This window comes from Oryzias latipes, chromosome 14 (assembly GCF_002234675.1).
Source record: "Oryzias latipes chromosome 14, ASM223467v1".
In the NCBI taxonomy this organism is placed as follows: Eukaryota; Metazoa; Chordata; class Actinopteri; order Beloniformes; family Adrianichthyidae; genus Oryzias; species Oryzias latipes.
Window position 1 is genome coordinate 7614054 of NC_019872.2, and position 25496 is coordinate 7639549.

The 25496-nt window shown below is 38.2% G+C and overlaps 1 protein-coding gene across 1 annotated transcript in view; it reads right to left on the reverse strand.

Annotated features, from left to right (window-relative positions):
• Positions 1–25108, reverse strand: part of nsg2 (neuronal vesicle trafficking associated 2) — a 47493-nt gene extending 22385 nt beyond the window's left edge. The window contains exons 1-3 of the mRNA XM_004076135.3: positions 24834–25108; positions 24401–24568; positions 9758–9868 (exon numbers count right to left, since the gene is read on the reverse strand). Coding sequence (XP_004076183.1) covers positions 9758–9868; positions 24401–24529 — 240 coding nt within the window. The 5' untranslated portion in view covers positions 24530–24568; positions 24834–25108. The remainder of the gene's footprint in view (positions 1–9757; positions 9869–24400; positions 24569–24833) is intronic.
• Between the last annotated feature and the right edge of the window lie 388 nt (positions 25109–25496).

Here is a 25496-nt window from a genome sequence, read left to right on the forward strand (position 1 = left end):
ACTCACTCTCATCCCCTCCCTTTACACACGCCACAATAGCAGTGTCGTCCGAATACTTCTGGACATGACAAGCTGCAGATGCATAATTAAAGTCAGCAGTGTAGAGTGTGAAGAGAAAAGGCGATAGTACAGTTCCCTGTGGTGCTCCGGTGTTGCTCCTCAATGTCCCAGATACAGTCTCCTAGTCGGACAAACTGTGACCTAAGAGTCAGATAGTTGTGGATCCAGCGAACAAAACCTGGATCAACTCCCATCCTCTCGAGCTTCCTCTTCAGCAGCTGAGGCTGGACTGTATCAAAGGCACTAATGCCACATCCGTGGTAAGATTTCTACAACAGTTATTTTTGAGGACCAATGAAATTCCTTTTAGTCAGATTTGGACTTTAGCTGTTTTAATTCTGCATTATCTATCATTTCTACACGCAAACTGTCTGAAACTTCAGGCGTTATCTTTCAAATAGTGTCCCACATAAGCACTTTCACTTCACAGCTCTAAGCTTTCTAATTTGGGTTTGCAGAAAAGCAGAAATTGCCCAAAACAAGCAGCATGCAAAGAGGCTCAAGTCTAAATCCTTTCTAAAGGATTCTCACTACAATGACAAAAGTCATACCAGCAGATTTGCCCGACAGCTGAAAGTGATATCATTAATGTCCACGACAGCAGGGAAATAAAAGACAAACTGCTAAAAGCATTGTTTAAATGAGGAGACGGCGAAACAGCGGAGGGTCAGACTCGTCACCCACAGTCTGTCTGCCTCTAATTGCTCCCATGGTTCTACTTGTCAGAACAACAGCAGTAAAGCTGAGGACTCGGGCAGAGGGAGCTCAATAACCCTTCTCTTGTTTTCTTCCTTTAATCATGTTTGACATCACGGCACAACGTCTGCATTTCCCTTTCTGTCTTTCAGTCACCATTTTTGTTTCCAAAAACTGCCGCAGAGAAGCAAGTACAAAGAGTTTTACCAACAACCAGCTGAAATGCCGGTGACTTTCCTTTAATGAGTATGGACGCTCCGCACATTAGTCCTGCATGTCATGCTGCATACAGATCAGTCTTCATTTTAATCCATCTGAAGAGCCCCTTCACTTCTGCTGTGACAGAACCACACTTTAGAGAATATACAATCATTTAAAGTAGGGCTGGGCGGGATGACGAGACATTTCATTTATTAAAAAAAATCTATTGTTTTATATGAAGCTCTGTTATAGTACCAACTTACGACAAAACGTACCTTACACAGCAATACAAACAAACGGAGGAAGACGGTAGCAGACACGTCATGATTTTAAACAAGATGACCACTTGAAGCAATCCAAGAACTTTATGCCTGGATAAAAACCTTCAGTTGCATGGATGTATTTGATTGTAAAAATATTGACCAAATAATTTATTTTTATAAAGTATGCCAGCTCCTGGTCCCAACAAAGGACTCCAATACAACAAACTAATTTTATCACAAGTGCAAGAACCACAACAAAGAAAACGGACAGAGTTTAACAAGCAAAAGACGAGTCAAGTGACAGCATAAACGCCCACAAAAAAGCTTCATTAAACATTAACATTAAACAAACAGCAACATGGTAGATTATTTTATTGAAATATCCAACACGGTTTGCTCAAAATGAGGTTCGCATTAAAACAAATACTTAGTTCCTTCACTGCAAAAGGATTTTTGTTGAGTTTAAGTATCTTTAGTACACTTAAAACAAGACAAAATTAATTTACTTTTCATTTAGATCTAATGGCTTGTTTTAGGACAATAAATCTAAAATAACTTGAGACATTTGATCCTGAAAAAATCTTATTCTAAGCAAAAAAATGAACCTTTTTTTTCCCTTCATTTAAAATGTTTGAGCAGGCATTTATTTGTAAAAAGTTTCAAGAAACAGACTTGATTTTCTTTTCTTTTTTTCAGGGATATTGAAACATTTTGTTAACTTCTAATACAGTCCAAATGTATTTAACAATAATATAACAGAATTTTAAAAGTAAACATATTGTTTTTAGGGAAAATGTATTTTTCAAATGTGTTATTCTGGTGTTACTTTAAGATGATCATGAGTTTTAAAATTTCTATCAGGAAATGAAGTTTTGGTCCTATTACCCAACCCTACTTCAGTGAATTAATAAATGAAATGAGCATTTCAGTAAATTTACCCACAAACCCACTGAACTTAGTCTGACCTATCCATCCATCCAGCTGATCCACTGATTTATGACCAGGACAGAAACCACAGTGTCAGCCCAACTCTCCTCTCAAGCACCATACTATAGATTTTTCCAGGGAGGCTGAGGAGTGTGATTCCCCGGTAGTTGGAACACACCTTCCGGTACCCCTTCTTGAAGAAGGAAACCTCCGCCCCCTCCATCCAGTGGTACAGTTCCCAACTGTCCCGCAATTCTGAGATGGGGGAGAGACGGGTCAGCCAACACAGTCCCACAGCATCCAGAGACTTGAGGTACTCGGGACGGGCTTCATCCACTCCCAGGGCCTTACCAACGAGGAGCTCATCGACTAACTTGGCGACTTCATCTTTGGTGATGGACAGAGCTTCCCTAAAGTCCTCAGGCACTGCTCCCTCAAGAGGAAATTTCTTAGTCTTAACTAGTTTTATGGAGTTTCCCATTTTTTTTTCATACCCAACTTATTTCTCCTTACTTTTTCTTCTATAATTCTGATAAAATCCACAGATTCTAAACAAAACATTAATGGAGTTGAATTGAATATAATATTATGGCTTAAAGCCACTGACTAATCACAGCAATAAGCTTTAAGATAAGAAGAATCATTTACACACCATTAGACTTTTACGACATTTCCACAAGCAGTAGCCCACAGAAAAGTCTCCATTTTATCCCAAAAAACTAGTTGTATAAAAAAATTGCTTTTCTCCTGTGAAGCAGAGCAATAAAAATGTTAGATGATCCTCTATTGTTGACCAACAGTCAATTTCTAGACAATCAAGCCCACAGACACTGCTTGAGGATGAGAATAAGAAAAGACGACTGTCTCACTTACAACGGTGGGTGGAAATAATAAATGAAAGCTGGTTCTCAATCCAACTTCTTCAATGCCAAGACAATATGGACTAGCTAGCCATAAAGTGAGACTCAAAAATGCTGTTTATTACTGGCATCAACACTGAGTTGTTTCATAGTCTAACCATCTCTGAATGCAGTCACTTCTGCCTTTAAAATGAGATAGAATAACTGATCTTTGACTCATTTTTCTATCCAAAGTATATTCAATATTTACCTTGACAACTGAGACTAAAAGATGGCGTAATTAAAAAAAAATTCAACCAAGAGGATCCTGTAAAGGCATTTAGGTCTGCTGATGCTGACAAAGAGGCAGGGACAGTGTGCAGCTCTTTAGATGACTGCATCTGAAAGGGGAAACCGAAGACATCTGCATCTCTCTGTTGTTGTTTTTTCCATTCTCTCCACTCTGAAGAGTTGTCAGTCTGTCCCCGCCAGTTTGTCAGTGACTCATGAGGCTGCTGACACCAGAGACCTTTCTGAAGTGACAAATGATTCAGAGCTGCGAAACGGAGCTGACTCTGAGATGGCAGATTGACCCGGCCACTAGCCTTTATGGGTCGGTGAACACTTCTGAACAGCGCCACCTAGCTGTTCCCTGGTTTTAAAATACAACATGTTGCTTTTTGAAACTTTTTTTTCGTCTGTTGGAAACATTTTACGCACATAATACCAGAATGCCCCTGTGGAATTAACGTAACACTGCTTTTAGGGAATTTCCCCATCGTGGGATGAATAAAGTCATCTAATCTAATCTTTTCAGTTTAGTAGCCGCGGTTACATGCGCCAAATATCTTGATCGGATCAATGGTCGGATTAAAATTCAACCGTGCAAATGGGATCAGAAAACTTTTTCCGATTAGAACGTACGTTCACATGGTCACACTTTCGGTCTGAATAAATCATTTGGGCATGCGCAGTAGTGTTGAAAATACCGGAAGAGGAAATGAGTCCCACTGTAAACAAACCTAGCTGCCATTAACATTCATGCAGCAGCTCGGTAATATACGAGAGGACCTTCCAAACGTGCTTTTATTTATGTTATGAATATTATGAAGCACCTGTTCGCTCATCATTTTATTTTTAATCCATTTGGTCAGTGCTTTCTTTGTTGGAGAACGAAGCTGGAAGAAGCCAGAGTTAAGAGAAGGCTAACACGCGCTAACAACATTAGCCTTGTTTGATGAATATAAAATCCATGTGGGAAATGCCGCAATCTGCATCTTGGCTGCACGTAAATATGTGGGAAAAACATCAGCCTTTATTTCGTCGGGACACGACTGGAAACACGAAACCAGGTGATTGTTTGAACGGTTTATAAGGACTGAGTTGCATTTCTGCTTTGAAAAGTTCACACACCGCCCCAAAGCCGCTAACCCAGAGCGGCGGGACGGATCGCAGTCTGAATTCTCCCATACATAACAAAACAACAAAACGCACACATAACAAAGCATCCTCCCCTCCCCTCAAACACAAAGTTATAAGTCCGGCTGCTCTGCTCAGAGACACAGTTCGCTCGGTCCACCGGCACCCGAGCCTGGACTGCGCAGGGTCCAGACGTCACGGGGCACGAAATGCTCCTCCCCCGCACCTCGAGAGGTGAGAGGCAAAGAGGCAGCGGGGCGAGGGCGGGGCGGCGTTTCGCACGGGGCTGCGCTTCGCACGGGGCGTCTGCAGACACACGATCGTAATGAACTGTTTAGATGCACAATGATCAGATCAACAATAGGCATAACCCACATATCTCGATCGGAAATAAATTTTGATCCGAACGAGTCTGATCGGGGCAGAGTATTCCGAACGGCGTGTTTTTCTTCCAATCAGGCGTTCTTTCCGATTACTTTTGTCCATGTAAACACAGCAATTGTAGCTGAGCTGTTTAAAGTCTGAGGAGCTTATAATTTGGGGTAAAAGACTGCAAAATAGTACAAATAAGTGCAAGTTTAGCGACTGACAGAGGATCTGAAAGGCAGAAAACAACAGAATTGAAAAAAAAACCTATATCTTATTTTAGGAATTAGGATCAACAGGAGAATCAGGGTCTCTGACTTAATAAAGGCATCTCTGATCCAATTCAAAAGAGAGTTTTTAAAATTTGACACTGACTTCCAACCACATGATCAGACGATGAAATGTTTTTCTCATGCACGTAACAATTAAAGCCATCAAACAGCAGCAGCAGAGTTGTTTACATAAAACGGATTGCCTGCACTCCTCTGACATTGTCCTAATAGTCATTTGAGTTATGATTTGTGCATCAGTGTGGGTGTTGGACCAAAATGCGAAGAAGACCATAACAAAGGTATTATTAGTCAGAGAAGAACAACGCGAGGAACCGAAGGCAAAGTGGGGTTTTGAGCCCACAGCAGTAATTATCTCAAACCTGAAGAACAGTTCAGGGTGGCTCTGGAGGCGGGAGACTGCAACAAAGCTCCTATTCGACGGGAAAATAAAAGGAACAATGAGATAATTGTTTTGGGTGATTTCTCTCTTACATCTCCGTTTACATTTGGTCCATATTTGCAGCCAGTGGGTGCAAATTCGCTGAATTTGTTTTTGCATTTTTTTTTAAGTTAATATAAATGCATACATTTAGTGTGTATTTTTCTTACATTTCCAAGGCATTTAGGTTTCAGGATTGTAGACTTCAGAGAATAAAAATCCTTATATTTGCCAAACCTTAACAATGTCTGAAACATATTTCAGCATCATAGATAAGGTCAGACATGCCAAAAAATATCAGTATGTGACTTTATGGCTTTAAGACGCTCAGGTTTGCAATAAATTCTCCTGCTTCTATTTCTTGTTTTTCACTTAACCTTATGGATATTATCATACACTTTCTGAGACACCTGCCCTTGCCTTTTTTGTTCCTCTGTACCAACACACATATTCGGCTCAAAGGCCTTTCATCAAGCTCTCATAACCCTCATGCTGAAGAAAATATTTCGATTAGCTTTGGAGAAATAAACAAAAAACTAAATAGGGACATTTCAAAAGAGAATTAAAGCCTCAAAATGAGCTATGTATCTCTGTTTCACACACAGAAGCCTTTTGTAGATTAAATTTTGAAGGAACAAAGGTGGGCTTGTAAATCTGCAGCTTTTGAACGTTTGCAGATTCTATGGACCAACACATGATTCACAAAACAAAATATAAAATTAGCAAAACGTTGTCATATGGAATTGTTTAAAGCAAACACACAACATTTCTTTTTGCTGTAGCTAGAGCTAACGTAGCGTCCCAACAATTCTGTAGAGGATGACAATGAGTCCTTATGTCATTGCAGAAGGTAACACTTTGGAGTAATTTCATGGAAATTATTAGTATATCATGCAAAGTCAGTTTTTCTAAGTTAGTTTTAAATCTAAGTAGTTAGTTGAAGGTGCAGAATTACAAAGCACCCTGCGGTGTTAAAGTAAATAAACGTCAAGTAGACACTTTTGAGTGGCAGGGACCGCCAAAGTTATCCACATAGTGTAAAAAGATAACAAAAGCTACTTTTATGTTGGTGAAATGTCGATTTGATGCAGAAAAATGAATTTGTAGTTCCAGCAGGATGGCAGCGCTGGGTTTCCAGATATTCTTGACACCCGTTTACATTTTCTCTTTGTCAATAATTCTCTAGCTGGCATGGAGGAATTATAAATATGATGCAGTTCCACCTCTGTGCATTTCACACAGCACAGTGGGGTGGACTAAAGGCACAACAAATGTGCTGCGTGAAAACATAGGACTGACTCTATACTTTCAAAGAGCACACACTGGATCAGGTTGAATGTTTTTGTATCCATGCGTGACAGTACTGATCTTAGAATCTATCTGACTAAACTGTACATTTCAATACAACTGGTCTGACCAGGAAAATGGCTGAGCATTTATCTGTGCAGAATTTGGGAAAGTAGTGAACAATAAAAAGCAATATTGATTGATTCCGTCATTACCAAGGAAAGATCAATACTGAAATCTTTCTATTGCAACAAATTGCAAAAGTGCTACATTCTTTTAATTGTGTAAGGAACTTCAAGTATACTGTTGGCGCAATGCAGTATGTGACGATGTTTCCTGTTAAAGGACTTGCTTTCATAAACGGATGTGTTGTCACAGCATTGACTCACACAATACATTGTCTTTTTGGGGATTTGACTTGTTTTACTGGCTCACCATGCAGTGCAGAATCCACTCCCTTTTACTGATGAGCTTCATGGCACATTTCCTTTGTGGTGTAAAAATTGCAACTAGATGGTCAATATTCCTCATTTGTCTGGGAGCAATCAGTCAAATACTTACAGAGAAGAAAAACCATTTGGAAATGGGTGTTCTCACCATAGATTTGAACCCAATTGGTGGAGAAAAAAGAGGGGGTACAGAAGTAGAGTGGTCAACCTCCGATCAGAATATTGCCTTTCTACGTGTCGAAGTGTCCTTGGGCAAGACAACAAACCCCACATTGCTCCTGGTGGTTATAGGTTGGTGCCAGTGTTTGTACAGGAATGTCTGTGTGCATGGATGGATGGGACCGTGTCTGTAAAGCGCTCTGCGCCTTCAAGGAAGGTAGGAAAGCACTAGAGAAGTATTTGCTGTTTACCATCTTTTATTTACAAAATAAAATTTTGTATTAATTTCTCTTAAAGCAATATTAAAAGGTTACACCCTTTACTCTTTATCTCAGAGAATTGAGACTTAAGGTTTGGTCCTTCTGTTAAAGACCCACTCTGAAAACCCTGTTTTTGGTGTTTTCAAAAATTCAATTTTTTGGTGTTCGCATGGCCAGGCCACAACTCGGAGGCAAATTTCTAATGAACTACCGCCGCTCTGAAGAAACTATGTCCTAGAAATTGACCCAGGTTTTATTGATTATTTTATTGATTATTTATTGGCCCAAAACTGCATAATTAAAATTAAAATACCAATGAGAACACTTGGAAAATAAATCAAAAGCTTGATCTAAATGGGTCTTTAAGAGTGGTTATTTGTTTTTTTATTTTTTAACTGCAGGTCATTGCTGTCGAGTCTAAAAATCAATCACAATGCCTTTGCAATGAGAATGCAAAAACACCAACAGCCTGTTTTTGTGCTACTACTAGCCGTTTAAAGTTAGTTCATGACCAGAAAATGTTCATTTTAACTGTAAGTTGACATGTCCTGCATTGGATTTGTCAGCAAAGACTCAAAGACTTCTGATTTGACTTTGACTTGCAAATCATGACTTGTGAGAATCTCTATTTCATCCATCAAAACAATCTGTGAAGCTCAGACGTGAGTTGTAAGCTTCTCATTGAGAAAAGCTCAGCTCTGAAGACGAGAGCCTGCAGCACTGAGTCCTCCACGTGTGCGTCAGCTGCAGAATCAGCTCCGTGTGTAGCAGGGCGTTAAGCTGAGCACTAGAAACTAACAGACGTTTCAGTAAATCATAAAGACTGAAATGCAGGTTTGCCCAAACAAAAGTTGATGAAGCGATTTAATGCAGAAATGACGGCAAAAACACGACACAGCATTTTTACCAAGTTTTGACACACAGCAATCTCTCTTTCCTAGTTTCTCGCATTTTCCTCTGCACTGTAAGGGACTAAAATCCATTAATGCACCATAAAATTCATTTATTTAAGTTATAAAAAAAAAACTTGCGGAAGCAAAATGGAATTTAGTGTGACTGTTGTCGGCTCAAATCTTGTTTACTGTTTGTCTTCTCTTGTTTGTGACAGAAAGAGTAAAGTTGAAAAAAATACAGATGCAAAAACAGAAAAGGAACTCAAAAATATTAAGCTTTGATATAGTTTATTAAACCATAAATAAACTGAAACAACTTATTCAAAGTCTTACTTAGATTGTAAATTATTTTCAGCTGAAAAATAAAAATGTCTCTATCAGATGGCCTTAGTTGCATTGCCTGTTCTGTCTGCAGCATTTGTGAGGTGGGTTCCAATCAATGCTTCAGATCCCTGTCACTGTTTTGGTTTGTGTCTCATCCACACAAATATTAAGGTTTTATTTGTATTTATTTATATTTCCTCTGTGATTTGTATCCCTCCCTCTCTGTAAGACCCTTTCAGGCCGGAGTGACACAGCGCATTCACACACACGCTGCTACACTTAAACATTCGCACACCTCCGCTTGCGCACCCTTTCTCTTCTTCTGCTCTCCATCAGGTTGCCATGGAGGGAGATTTTCTTTGCTGCCATGACAACATGAGCTCTCTTTGGTATTCTATAATGACAAAAAACCTGAGCAGGCGATATCTGGGTGGTGTTTATGGAGCATGACAGACACACACACACACACACACACACACACACACACACACACACACACATATATATATATAAAATCTTTTTTTTTACTGTGAATTGGCTGTTGCAAATTCCTTAACAGACTTGAATAATTCAGTTGGCATCATTTTTCAAAACCAGTTACAACTAACAAAGACAATTGTGTAGCATATGTGCTGAATTGTCATTTTCCTGCCTTTTGTTTGTGCCAGCTGTGACATTTCACAGCTAAAAGCTGACTGACGGTGACAGTTAGGCACAAAAAGCTCCAGCAGGATGCAAAGCATGACTTTCAGCAAAAACACCTGAATTAACTGACTGTAATTCTATACAATTATTATTATGTATTGCCTGCTATTAAAAATAGATGATATAATTCCAATGACAGTGTTTGCAAATACATTAATAGAAAAGTTTTTTTTTTTTGTTATTTTAGGGTTTTCTTACCTTAAGTCTCTCAGAAACCCCGTCAGTAAAGCTGATGGTAAACTCCTCCACCTTAGGAACCTTCAGGCGTTTCTTCTCTGTTTGGTACTCTGTGCGGGTCTTCACCACCACCTTGAAAACAAAGACGGCTCACGTTTAATTTCTTCCTCCTCAAATAAAACTGAGGGTTAAAATTATTGTCCATGTAGGTCTTTCAAAATCAGGTTTTATTGGGTAAATGGTGATTTAAAATTGGATTAAGTTGGTTTCTGCTGAAGAATGGCAGCTGGATAACCCCCCCCCCACACACACACACACACATCATCTTATGATGAATGTGCAAAGCATTGAGACAGCTGGCCAAAGATTATTGATATAAACTGGAATCTTCATCTTTAAAATGGCATTTTTGTGTTAATTACAAATTGACAAATTAGTTTACAGATTGGAAATACTGAGTACTTTACAAAGGCTCATGGGGTTCAGCAATTTCTGCACTCTATAGATTATGTAAAAAAAACAAAACGATCAAAAAGGAGGTATAGAAAATCAAGAGTGCTTATGCCAACCCTTTCCAAGATACCATAACCCAAGCTGGTCGCTCTTACAGATTCTAGTTCTGCTGGAAGTTAACTTCCTGTTAGAGCAGGAGTGAGCAAACTGCGACACCCCCTCATTAAGCTATTGAATCTGGCTGCCACACTGGAATATGTACTTCCGGAGGGTCCTCATAGATGGTGCTTTAAAAATAAATTGACCTTAATGATGTTAACATTTTCATTTAGCATTTTTCTGATGAAGAACATTTATTAGGGAAATCACAATCAAAATTGTATTTTTGAGTATTTCTTTATTCAAGGCGTTGTGAATGTGAATAAGGATCAGATTAAAAAAAGCCTTTTGAAAAAGAGCTCTGAGCTCTCAGCTACAGTGAAGGGAAGGGGAGATGGGGTTGCTCCAAACCTCCCACCCACAACTACAGTGTTAATTTCTAATGCTACTGCTGCTCTGCAGAAACTATAACCTAGAAAACTACACATTTTTTAAAATGTTGGCTAAATACAGCAAAATAATAATTAAAAGACTACTGGGAACGCTTTTGAAATGGATCAAAAGACCAGCTGTGCTCCATTACAGTTGTTTTTTATTAACCTATTGACTTTAATCCATACTTGTTTTTATGCTGCTGCAAGTCAGGTTTGGGATTCAAAACCACCAGTCTAAAGGGAAACAATGTATTTTGGGCTGGCAGCTAAAACAACAAAGATCCAAATAAAAAGAAAAAGAAAGAAAGACAAGGAAGCAGATTCCTGCCCCAGTCCTGTCAGTCTTACACTCCTCAAACAGTAAAGTGTATTCTGCTTACAGAGTGAACCCCCCAAACTGTCATCAAACGCAAGAAGGTGAAATTGAAATAAAGTGGCATCCTCTTCCAGATGCAACACTTGAATGATTATATTGAAGGAGAAATTCCAAATCTAATCTCACGATGTGTCCTCCCGCAGCTCTTTAGCGCCACTGACTTTAATGGCAGTGCTTTTGTTTCACAATGTCCCAGCTGTTGCTGTAAATTTCCTGTTTACTGATCCAAAACGGGAGATGAGGATGGAAATCTGGGAACAAGGCAGGGAGGAAAGCAGAGATGGATGGAGAGCAAAAAAAAAAAAGAAGAAGAAGAGCAAAACAATGTCTTTGTGTCCTTGTGGCTGATTATGCTGCCTCTGTGCAGCTCACTGTCACTTTGAGACAAAGCCAGAAAACTGCTGTGCACACAGACTGCCTCCACTGTCTGAATAACAAAGCTGTTAGTCGAGGCTCTTATCTAAGGCCTGAAAGCTGCAGTAGGTAAATACGGAGCATTTGATTGGACCCCTGGGGCGTAAAAGCTCGATGCCTTTTACTTGCATTTAGCATTAAAGTCTCCATTTTGTTTCGGCTCAATTTTCTCGTTTTTGGGATGTTTTTTTTTAAAACATCCAGGTTTTGACACTTTATGCTGCTTCATTCCGGCTTTCTCAGTCCTTTATTTCCTGCTACTTTAGAAAAAGGCCATCCATCAACTGCCTCATTTATGCAGCCCTTTAGCTATCAGCACCTTTTGTGATTAGACAGGGCCCAGCACTCCCCGCAAAACATTAAAGGAAATTCACTGAATATACAGATGAATGAAACGGTTTGGAATTTTTCTATTTAATAAGTCTGAATCTTCACTTGTGATTTTATTTTATAGTCTACAAGCTTTTGTAGCAGTGCAGTTTCAATAAATAAATAAAAAGCTTGGATTATAACTACCTACTACCTTTATGCATTCCTCTATTATCATTTCATTTCTTTTTGGCTGTTTTGCGGGGGTAGAGGGAGTTTTGATATGCAGAAAACCATTTTTTACCTGCTAAAAATACAAGATTTAAACATTTTATCAGGATTGTATCCCACCATTAGCATGTGAATTGACTTCTTAAAATAGCACAGTTATGGCTGTATCAACAGTCTACAGCAGGGTTGTCCAAAAGTGTCATATTTGGGGAGATGGAAAAAGATTTTTGCACCCTTGTAGTAACATTAAATGCAATAAACTGTTTAATAAAATGATTTTTTGTTGACATTGGATACTTTTCAGTTTTTTTGCATTAAACAGAAATGCATCTAAATAAATTTTTACCAAAATGATTGTGAATTTCATAAAAAATGCAATGAACTATTTAATGAAAAATTGTCTCGTATTTTTTTGCAATTGGATACGTTTCATATGTGAATTTAATATATAGCCTGGTGGCTCTGTTGGCTGCATGTAGAAAGATGAGCTTAATAGTGTGGGTCCCTAGGCAAGACCCTTCGCGCAATTGCCTAACAACGTAGCCACAAGGGGGCCAAGTCTGGGTCTCCCTGTGCCGGTTCCCAGCCCGGGTAAAATACAGATTTGTGCCAGGAAGGGCTTATAATGTAAATTAGCCAATCACAGTCAATAAATCAGAGTTCTCAAAAGGTGCTGGGGGCCGTATATCATTGATTTTATGACAGGTCCCTGCAGGTTGGTAGAAATTTGAACCCGGGCCGAACTTGGGACATGCCTGGTCTACAGGCTCCAACATAATATGTTCTAATAGATGTGGACTGTGCTGTAGTTTTAGCCTATTAATCTAAAATACGTGTCTTTTGTGGAAATGGAAAAAGATGTTTGTGTGTTTATGTATGTATTAATGACCAAAAAAATCATTTTTTTACACATGAAAGCTCATTTGCAGAATAATAGAGCAGTTATTTATTCACTGATAGTCGACATTTTATAGAGTACATTTTCTGAATTAAAAAAATGCTTCACATTAACCCTTGTGCTATCTTAGATGACCCCACCCTACCTCCCTCCCTCCCTACCATGACAAAGGTGGATAAAGGTGGAAAGATTTCATGTAATCCATGGACACCAGTGAAGATCACAAATCATTGAAGAAAAAAGGTTCAGTGCACTGTCTAGTGGGTCAAGATGACCCAACTCCCAATGTTAAAGTGCCTAGGATAGCACAAAGGTTACAAATCATTAAAAAAATAGAATAGTTATTTGTTTCTTTTTTTCATATGCTCCCATGCTACAAACCTCTGCTTCATTTTATTTGAAATTACTCAGGGTCGGCACGTCTTTTCGTGTTTTGGATCACAGATGTTTTAAGTCACGAAACAGACGCTTGCAATAACTTCAAAATAAAGAAAAGCACACCATCTGTTCTAAATTCATTTGTGAAAATATTTTTAGAACTTTTCTTAGTCATGTATTTTTTTTAACAAACCGCCGGGGACACGGTGACTTTCTCTGCGTCGCACTCGGTAACTTTCGCATCTGCAAAAGGAGCTCCGCTTTTCATTCCACATTTAAGTGTTCACGTTTGTTCTCTTTTTTTTTTACACCTTTATATGACTTTTATCTGTATTGAAGTTGAAAGAGAAGCAAACGGACAAGAAGAAAACAAACTTTGTGGGTCTTCCTTCAGATGTGATATTACCTGTTGAAAGGCTGTCAGAGCTTCTCTTTTATATCATCTCCAGTACTTTGCTCCTCAAATCTCCTGCAGCAATGATTGCTGTTTCATCTTTGATCTGCAGGGACTTATTTACGGGAGTCTCGGTCTGTCTGAAGTTTTTATTTATTTATTTTTTGCCAGACAGCAACTAGAGAGATTTTCTCCATTTTTGATTCTAGAGAATAAAAAAGTTTAAAAAAATCCTTCTTTATTGCATTTGTTTGACACTAAATGAATTCAATATTCTATAAACAACAAGTATTGCTCAAAATATCCCTTCATTATGACTGTTTTCATAGAAAAGAAATTTTCAGATTTACAACATTTTGGGCATGAATTTGGTTTTGAAAAGAATATGAGCCACCAATGATTGGGAAACCAGTGGTACCACAAAATAGTGACATTATTCAGAAAATACATTTACTATATGAGGAGTATTCACATTAAAAGGTGCTGTTTTGGATAGAAAAAATATACATGTGTGTTTCTATGTTAGTTTGTATCTGCAAGTTTTTGACAGCTTTGCAAATAAGCATAGTTATATCCTGTATTGTCAGTATTCATAGCATGTGGTATATTTTTAATGCAACACAAGACAGGTGTTAGGCTCAATAATCCTTGATGTGGATAAAAGTAGAATATTTTACAATTATGTCAACAGTTCATAAAAATAAAGAGAGTTCTCTGCATACTGCATCATTTAATCAATACATTCACAAAGATAAGCAGACTTTTGAAGACAGAGCTGGTATAAACAGCCTAATGCTTCCAAAAACTACCAATCTGGGCCCTCCCCATTTTTAACAGACCTGTCAATGGCTAGTCAACAGAAAGCTTTGTTCTTTTAAAGAAGAAAATCCCTTATGATGACTTATGACATGCAAAGCCCATTTGAGACTGTGAGCGCAAAAATATACAGACATGTATATAGACTGCACAATTGTACCTGCATGAGTGTCTGTGTTTGAAAAATCTATTACTGTGTTAATGGAATAAAAAAAAAGAATTTAAAAAATAGCAGTTTTATCTTAAGAGTTCCCGGTGGTGCCATTTGTAAGGACAAATCAAACACCTGTGTTGTTTTTTAGGTTATGGTTTTGTCTGGACGGCAAGAGTTAAATATGAATTTCTCTCTGCTGGCGTAGAGTAAGTCTGTTTTCATTTCCCATCATCAGTATGTGTAAACACTCCCCCTACAGCTAACAGCCCCTCACAACCCCAAACCTAACATTATTGCTGCAACAAAAAATGGCTAGCAACATTGGAGCTATCCAGCCATCCATTTTTGAGCCAGATGCCAGCTCAGACGAGGAAATAGAAGACTTGGATCTATTTGTCTGCAAGTGGATGCTTCCGAATGGAGCAGAGCAGGAAGCTTGTGGCTTGCCAATTTCAGCTTCTGCATTTCACATTTACATCTGCTCCTAAATCACAACAATTTGAGCAAAAAAATACTAAAAAATGCAATTTAAAACGTAATTTATAAACATGTGTGTATATATATATATATATATATATATATATATATATATATATATATATATATATATATATGTATATGTATATGTATATATGTATATATATATATATATATATGTATATATAATATATATGTATATATATATATATATATATATATATATATGTATATATATATGTATATATAATATATATGTATATATATATATATATATATATATATATATATATATATATATATATATATATATATATATATATATATATGTATATATATATGTATATATATATATATATATATATATATACATATGCACTCGGGGCAGTAACCCCCAAGCTGGAGGAGTGGCTACAACAGATACCTGGAAAGAACTCAGACCTCTCAATCCAGAAAAGCGCAGTGCTAGGAACAGCTAAGATACTGCGCAGAACCCTCAAGCTCCCAGGCCTCTGGTAGAGGACCTGAGCTTGGAGGAGAAACCACCCGCGGAGGGTGAGAGGGGCGTGTTTTTATAAATGCATGTATGCATGAATTTCCTTCATCATCAGAAAAATGCTACAAGAACATGAAAAACCAACAAAAACTAAAATATTTTCATCGACTAAAAAGAATGGGGAGATAGATGTGATTGGTTTTTGAAAGCCCTAAAAATATGCAAACAAATTGGTTTAACAGTTTAGTTCTCAGTTAAGTGGATTGTGTTTAATGCATTTAGCAAAGCGCCAAACATAAACCAAAAAGTAAAGAATATTATATTCAATCCTACGTGTATGAAACCCACCAGTTTTAACTTTACTATCCAACCAACCAAGGCTGGTGAAGCACAACTTGATTATAAACTGAAGCCCAGAATACATTATGGATCACCAATGCTGTGATCATATTTTTTATGTCAATTAAACTGAATATTTATCTTTTAGTGGGTTAAGTGATCAAAACTAAAACCTTTTTTTAAATTTTCCGATAGACAAAAAAATTAAGATAGAGTCTCGGATAAGTATAGATTCTTCCCAAACAAAAGCCTTGTGACCTCCAACATGGTCACATTCCAGCTTCAAATATGCTTGTTTAGTAAGCTTAAAAGAACCAAAACTAAATAAATAACAGCATCTAGAGACACCGAAAACATTTCCTCAACAGACTGGATCACATCATTTTAGTTGTTCCATCTTATCCACATAGACTATGGAAAGCAAACTTTCACTGCCTGCTGTGGATTTACTGCAACCCTCCATCTTTGTTGTCAGTAAAATCCCTCTTTTTGGTGTCTGGTGTTTTATTAGCGAAACAAAATGGAACTGAGATGTTTGGAATATTTTACAGCCTGATTGTCTTTTTCTCTAAGGTTTCTTTTTCTTTTTGCATTCTAACTTCTAAATTGTAGATCTAAGCAGTTTTTTTGTATCTGTGTCAGTAACAGAAGTCTATTATCTCAAGTCTCAAAAGAGCCAAAAAACGTCTTATCTAGCAAGTATCTAAGAGTAGAGAAAGGTGCAGCACATATCAGATTGAGAAGAAACTTGTTGGACAGGAGGAAAAAACATTCTCAACTTGTTTTGAAGCGAGCTTCCCGGTCTTATCTCTGCAGAGAAAAATGACAAAATAAATCATTGCGACCTTCGGAAAGATCCAATCCCGTTGTTTTTTCCAAGCTACCAGCAATCCAATCAAGATATCAATGGCTTGGACATGACTGTGATGTCTTCCCGTCCACACGGAATCAAATTTAATACCGTCCCAAAGCCGGAGGGCTCTGGAAGCTCGGTTGTTTTTGTGCGAGTCTGTGCTAACAAACATCCCTGGGTGATGCTGTGGTTCGGGGAGGTCACACAGTAACAAGGGAGGATCAGGGTGGAAACAGTTGGGGTGGTGTTTTTAAAGCTGCTTAGACGACTAAAGCTGGTCCTGCGACCCAATAAATATCACTTAGTTGGGGCGGTTGAGAGGAAAAAAAGGCTTTTAATGAGGTTCTTAAAGGGAGACGAAAGCTGATAACCTGGGAGCTTTTTTTATTTGTCGCAAAGCAAAACACCAACAAACCTCAATATTGTAAGATCAAAGCCTTTCATCACAAAATTAATAAGCATAGATTTGGGCCTTTCCCTTTTGTGCACTCTGCTGTATTTTGTGAAAAGAAATTGAAGCAAACTAAGCAATTAGCTGTTGGATATTTAGCGTCTGAAGACAGAGATTTCCCCTAAGATGGAGCTAAATACGGGAGAATGTTACATTTATGTAAATCAGGTAGCCAGAAGGACGAATACAAATGATAGTGCTGCAGTTTAACAGTTTGGGTTGTTTGTGCCGCTCTCTAATGGTCAGCTTCAGCAGTTTTTCATGTTAAAATTCAGTTTCTGTTTTTTTATCTTGCAGTTTTAGAACAACACTGTGAATATGGGTTCACTCGCTGACAAGTGCAGGGTACACTTGTGTCCAATGTACTATTTCACTTCGGGAATATGTTGACATTTATTATTCATGGTAAAAGTTGGCATTAGGAACTTTTTATTCAGTGAATATTAATTTGATTTTTTTTAAAGTTTTACAAACAATGAAAAGGACAAGATTTTCCTTTTTCTATTAAAAAAAATCATTGCTTTAAGAAAATACGTCCAATGAAAATCTAATTAATTAAACAATTTTAGACTAGGAACGCTCCATTAACTTTGTTATGACTTATATGGAAAATGAAAAAATTGTTCTGTCAATATAAATGGTCTTTGAAAATGTGGGTTGTGGGATTCCTCACAATTGTTCATTTCCAATCTCTTGCTTCATTTAGTTAACTGGAATTGAATTCTGCATAAAAAAAGTGGAGAACATCTTCAATATCTTAAAATTAAACAGTTTTTTTCAGAGTTTCCTAAAATTAAAGCAAAAAAAACCCACTTGTGGCTATGTTTACAACAAAAGATGAATCTCTAATTGTCCCACTTTAAAGGGTTATATCTAAAGAGTTTGGTAACGCTTTCTTTTACAGTACATACTTAGAGTGTACTTAAGTGGTATTTACATGGTACTTACAGGGTTTCATTGTACTTTAGGGGTAGTTTCTGTGGTAAATTCATGGTAAATACCATGAAACATACAAGTGCAGACCTAAAGGTCAAGGTACTTTATTTGTACTTACCTTGTTCTTACATGTGGTAAGCACCACAAAAGATACCTTTGCACAACATGTAAATACCCAGTAAGTATATTATAAATACCCAGTATGTACCACATAAGTATGAACCAAATAGTACCACATATATAGCAAGTACCATGTAAGTACCGAGTAAACACATAAAAGTACCGTGTAAGTACCCATTAAGTCCCATTAAAAAGTTCCATGTAAATACCCTGTAAGTACCCAGTAGTTACACTATAAGTACCATGTAAATACCACTTAAGTACACTGTAAGTACTGTACTGTAAAATAAAGCGTCACCAAGAGTTTTTTTACTTTTTATAATGTTTTGGTCCTGTCAGTTTTATGGAAATATTAAAGTTTTCCAATAAACCCTATATAACCATTGTATCAGATTTATTACGGGCATATCTGAGATCCATATACCATTAGCATGATCCAGACTTTACATAAAAACCCACGGTATATCTTGATCCATGTTTCTGCCTTGTAGAGCATCATTATTCCACTGGGGGCAGTAAAAGGGCTTTAGCTGCTCATTTCAAAATGACTGCACATTTGGCGGGACAGAAATTAGCTAATTTTCAAAACTTTGTGGTAAGACTTACTCGTCTTTTGTTATTTTTTAAAAGACTTTCTACTGTATTGAAAAATGCTAAATTTATGAACAATTCTTTCTTTTACAGCTACATCCTATTAAAAGTGTCTGGATCGAATTTGAGGGAGTGGCATTATAAGGTGGCCTTTTTTTGAACACTTTTTCTGAAAACATTTATGCATCTTTAACATTTTTGTGACCAAAAACTTGAAAATTGAAATAATGTCATCTACATGTCATTTAACCCTTGTGCTGTCCTAGGCACTTTAACATTGGGAGTTGGGTCATCTAGACCCACTAGACAGTGCTCTGAACCTTTTTTCTTCAATGATTTGTGATCTTCACTGGTGTCCATGGATTACATGAAATCTTTCCACCTTTATCCACCTTTGTCATGGTAGGGAGAACACGTCAATGCAAGGCTGGGCTCATCTAAGATAGCACAAAGATTAAAAAAAATTATGTTGCAAATTGTTTTTCTGGATTTCATCAAAGGGTTGGAAAAACATCCTAATTCCCAAAAAAGTAAATCTTCTGTTAATTCTTTGATGCCCATGGCTTTACAGGGTTAAGAAACTTACATGTTTTATTTATGTATTCATTTATTTTAATGAACAAACATGAGCCTCAACCAGGAGTTAGCGGCAATAGTAATACAGTATAAGCTGTAGTATGGCTGCAACTCCCCAGTTTAAGCTCTATGAGTTGTTTATCCCACAAATGTAGAACAATTTAAAAAGGGGGGAAAAAATCAATTTTTCCAAAAGGATTTTTATGTCGAGTAGGATTTTTAACAACAAAAAAGTTTGCATAGGTGAAGAAAAACCCTGTAATGTACTAATTATCACATATAACAATATCAAAGATTACCATTTAAATTTGTGGCACAGAATTTCATAGATTTCTGTTTAAGATTTTTATTATTTGCTTCATTTGGTTTTTGCATAGCCAGACAAGACACTAAATTCTCACACTTATGGCTCCAGGCGTATGCACAGATTTAACAACAAAGTGACCTTTGCAATTACTGTCCTGTGCAAAAACAACTGCACCCATTGCCAGTGTGTACATTAGATAAGTTTGTTGCTGCTGCAAGCAAAGGGACAGCAGATGCAAAAATATGAATTAGTTGTTGGCAAGTTTATCCAAAAACAGCGAGAAACACAAATCTTTGTGGATGAGTCTCCTCAGGCATGTAAAATACATTAGGAATTAAGATTTTAAAAATGGAAAACTCTAGCTTTACCGTCTAAAAATCTGTGACAACTGCAAAAACGGGGACTTCTCTCTTTCAAGTTACCTGGCGGGGAATTCACTCCTATGGCACAATTCGTAAACAAAGTAATTCAAAGTGCTTCACAGAACAGGAAAATGCATCAAAAATCACAAATCACATACTGTAACAGTGCAAAGCTGGATTGCATCTGAGCATTTCAATGCACTTGAGTCAATGGGGCTGATTTAATCAGGATAAATGACTGACAGCCTGTTGTGTGCCGTCGCACGTACTGACGGCTGTTGGCATAATTGACCTGTCACTCACACACGTATACACGCTCACTCTAGTAATGTGCACACACTTCAAAAAACACACAAGCACCATTTTGAATGACAATGCTGATAACTCTGTGCGTGTGTGTGTGTGTGCGTGCATGTGTGTGTATTATGTGACAAGTCATTTACCAGTGGGATGGCAGGAGACCGCGCCTCCCTCAGCAGAGCGCGCTCCTGCGAGTCTCTGCAGATGGAGGCTCGGTTCAGGATTAACCTCCACCATGAAAACGACTTAACCCATCCTGAGCTCAAGTGACATACACGCCCTCTGACATTTCAAGAGGGGTGCTCATATTGCATCAACATTTTCCCTGTTGTAGGTTGTTGTAGGTTGGACTGAAAATGATAAACACAGTGAAAATTGTTGGATAAATAAAGGCGGCCTTTAGGGTTTCCTTTCAAACAACATAAACAAAAAAAGCTGATGGCAGTCACTGTCTGTGATTCAGACATCCCCATGTTGGAACCAGAAACTGTCAATAAGCAGTGATTATTCTGAAGTCATCATTTCTATGGCAAACACTCTGGCCAATCAGGGATAAGCTTGTTGGAAGTCCACATACCCTATTTGAAAGCAGGCTAGGAGGGAATCTGTCAAACATTAGACGTGATATCACATACTTGTATTGAGGCATCTGATTGGCCTGTTTATTACTTGAATAATTTTCACAACAGAAAAATATTCAAAAAAAAACAAACACGAGCGTGTTTATATCTAAAAAAGGTAGCACAGTAAGAATGACTTTATGTCAAACAGAATGAGAGAGAGGTAGCTGTTTAGTTCTCACTAGAAATCTTTGGGATTTTGGCTTCTAGGAACCAGCAGCTACAGTGTTCCCTTGTTTATGGATCGTTCCAAAAATGACTCATGATATCTGAAATCCACGAAGTAAAATTACAGATGTGAGACCGTTAAAGGTGAACCACAAAATAGTGAAGGAACACTGTACGTCCTGTACAGAATGCCAAGGGGGAGAAGTCTCTTAGTCCAGTTCTCGTGAAGAGTCAATGGGTCGGACAGAGATAGACTCCTTTACCTCTGCATGCCCTTAAGTCATGCTGCTGTAACTGTACCTCAAAAGGGAAAAATATTTATTTCAATATGTTAATGTTTCAGCATTAATTGACAAATGCAGAATTCACTTTAGAAATGAACAATACTCTACAAATTCTTCATTTAGTCTTCTATATCCAATTTTATTGTTTTTATTGTTTTTATAAACATATGTCCAGTTTTTGGTTAAAGGCAACATCAAAAACGTGTAAACGTTTCCTGTTGCAACAATACAGAAAATCTGGTAAAATCTTGGCTGTAAAAATTAAAAACAGCTGTAATACAGGGGGTTGAGTCAGCCAGCGATTTCCTGAACCTCTACAACCAAGTACAACATGGCTAGAAGAAACCCAACTTTGGACTATTTCTGTACTGGACTATAAAACCAGTAGTACTCAATTAAAATCAACTGATGGAAATTGTATTTTTGGTGTTTTTAACATGTTCTTGTGGCATTTTTCTTATGATGGAGGACACATATAAAGAAAATGAAGCTTAAAACTGCATTTTATAAATATTTCAATTCAAATTGTTGGGAATCAGGAGCAGAGGAAATAAAATAACTATGAAAAAACCTGTAGCGGTGAGGTAGAAGCTAACATCGGCCAGTCAAAAGCTGTTGACTCTAGTCATACTTAAGATCTTAAGTTTGGTTCTAGTCGTACTTGAGATCTCAAGTCTTCATTTTGACTAGTCAAACTTGAGATCTCAGCTTTGACACCAGTCAGCAATTTCCATTCTGTGGCATCCACTTGCAGACAAACAGATCCGTGTACGTCTTTGTTTTCGAGCTGGTATCTGGCTCAAAACGGTACAGCTGGATAGCTCAGATATTGCTCGCAAAATGTGGTGTTCCGGTACTGTTCGGTTGGGGTTGTGAGGAGCTGTAAGTTAGTGGAAGAAAAGATGGATGACAGGAAGTAGGGGTGGCCTTACTCCATGCCAACAGTGAAGGAGAGAGAGGTCAGTTAGCTTTGCGGTGTGAGCTCTCAGGCTTCAGTCATCGGGCACTTCAAAGCCTGCTGTCTAATTTGGATTGAAATGTACATTTTCACGGTGGTGAGAGGCTGTGGGACACTTCAGGGACAGGTTTCCTCCCCCAGGGAGAGCCTTTGCATGTGAAATTAGGTAGGAGTCAAACAATTTAACCCTCTAAATCGGACGACCAATTCGGCCAGTGACAGAAACCAGATGGTAGGGAGGTTCTTCAAGTTTCGATAAACCAGTGAAGCAAACAAAGTTATTTCACGTTTTAAGTAATATTTTGAATGAATTGCTCTTTGTAAATTACTCTAATGTGGACATATATCCCTCTTAATATTAGAGGAGAGTTGTGAACTCCAAGGGAAATTTGTCCATTTGTTTCCTTAACGAAAACTTTTTTTTTTTTTTCATGTTTAGATGTCCTCACTCGATAAAAGGTGTCCTGTCCAACTCGATAAAATAAGTCAATTGTGTTCATTATTTCTGTGTTATGCAGAATATTTGTGTAAAGATGCAGGAGGGATATCCAGATAACTGCTCAGCTGACGAGACTTTCCAACTAACATGCAAACATGTGCTTTTTTTGTCTTTTTATCATCTTTCTTGAGGGAATTTTTCTTTTTATTATCAGTTGTTTCCACTATAAAAATGCAATCAAAGAGAACAAACCGGTTTACAAATTGAAATTAAAAATGTCTGATACTTTGTTGTGTACACTTTTAAGGTTTAAAGGGCTCTGCTTGTTTAATAATTCACAGAAACAGAACTTTTATCCCAGGCTGGTGGATCTGTCTCCATCTGATAAATCCACTTCAATTCAATTTTATTTGTACAGCCCAAATTCACAACAACAGTCGTCTCCATGGGCGTCGTATCAGTATTTGAAAAAGTAAAACATAAAAATCAAAAGGATCACGAATACAAATAATTCAATAGGAAAATATTAAATTGAACTAACAAACTGACTAAGATAAACTGGGCATCCCTGCCCTTAGACCCCCCTTCGCGGTAAGGAAAAACTCCTAAAAAAACGGATTCCGGATAAAACGAAGAAACCTCAGGGGTGTCCACATGAAGGAGGGATCCTCCCCCAGGACGGACAGGCGATTTACCAGAACTCATGCCTGGCAATGTTCACCGGTTTATTATCTATGTCTGCCCTTTTGTGCTGAGCAGGGACGGCTGGAAGGATTTCTTGGACTTCTGTTAAGCAGAAAGTTTAAAATGTTTTAACAGCTGAGGCTAAATTTAGATATAACATTTCATTTTTCTGCTAAAAAAGTTTGTTTCCTGTAAGGCACAGTTTAATCAATCTATCAGAGGTTACCAATTTTCTGTTCACTACTTCAATAAATGAATCAGCAGCATTGAATGAAACTGTCAACTTGGACACGCACTGGAGCACATTGAATGCACAACGCTTCAAAATGGGACAATGAGCTCTGTCTGTTCATTTTCATAATGTGCAATGAGTGCAGCGCTCCGTCCCAACCTCACTGATGCACGGTTTGGCTCTGCTCCGCCGCCATGGTAACTGGATTAACAAGCAGCAGTTATTATGGGATGTCGGGATGATAAATGACAGCCTGTCTGGAACCAAATCTGTCTCCTAATCTCAGCAGGAAAACAAAGGACATGGCGGGGAGAGATCTGAGATTAATGGACGTGTGAATGAACTAAACGTCATGGGGATGGACGCTTGTGTACTGCAAAACAGGATTGGGGGGGGTTGAGGATGGAGCAGAAGTAAACAGGAGATTTAGATCAAAAAATAAAGTAGAAATTGTCAGTGAAGCTCCATCTGAGGAGGAGTATGAGGAGGGGTGACGGCGGAGGAGGGGGGCTCACCTTGTCAGGTACATGACTCTGGAGGCTGCCAACATCCAGTGGAGTGATGAGGGGCACATTCTGAAAGCCGTCCTCCACACTCACAGCTTTGGCCCCTTTGTCCTGAATATTACTCCCCAGTTTCACCATCTTCAGCCTTTGTATCCCTTTAGTTTCCTGCAGAAAAGCCTTAAACACAGGCAACGGGCTCATATTTACCAACACGTCCTCCACATCCTAATTATTCACTGAATTTAACTTTTAAAAGAAACGTTGAAATAATTTTGTTTGTTTTTGGCGGGTTCCATAGAGAATTGTTTATAATATATTATGTATTTAATATTACTATTATTATTATTTATTTAAGATTTCAGTTGCAACGTCTACATGAAAATGACCCCAACAAAAATCGCTTTTCCTCGCAAACCAAAAGCGATGAAAAACTGCTACTTACACAGAGGCTGGTCCTTGTCCGCCCGCTTTCTCTGTGCTGCAGCGGTGAAGTGAGTGGAGCAGAGGTGGAGGAGCGCAGAGGAGGTGCAGGTGAGGCTGCTCTCTGAAGATGCTGCTGCTGCTGCTGCTGCTGCTGCTGCTGCTGAGGCTGCGGGAGAAGAGAGCGACGCGAACGCACCGGAGGCGAAACCAACGTCTGGTGGCTCGCGGGAGGTTTTTTCAAACCAGCAAAGGCAGCCCAACCCCTCTGATCCAACAACCAACGAACCCTCCTCTTCGACACTCAGATACCCGAAGCTGCCACCGGAGGGCGCGCTTTCCCCTCTTTAGCAGATTAAAGAAAAGTGTTGGATTTTCGAAATTTCGCTAAACTCCACGTATTTAAGATCCACTTATCTTAAATACGTACCTTTCATGACGTGTATATTTTTGCCATTAAATCTTACAAAGCTATAAAGGTAATTTAAAATACTTACTTATATTAAACCTCATTATTTTAAATTCAAAATAATCTAATGTCCCACTGTCCTTGAACGCAGCTGAATTTATGCAACTACCGCGCCACCTGCCGTTTTACCCAGTGTTGTGCTTTCAAAGCCGCACATATGCGGATGTTGGTTGTGGTAAGAGCACCACTTAACGTTGACATCCATAAATGGGCTAA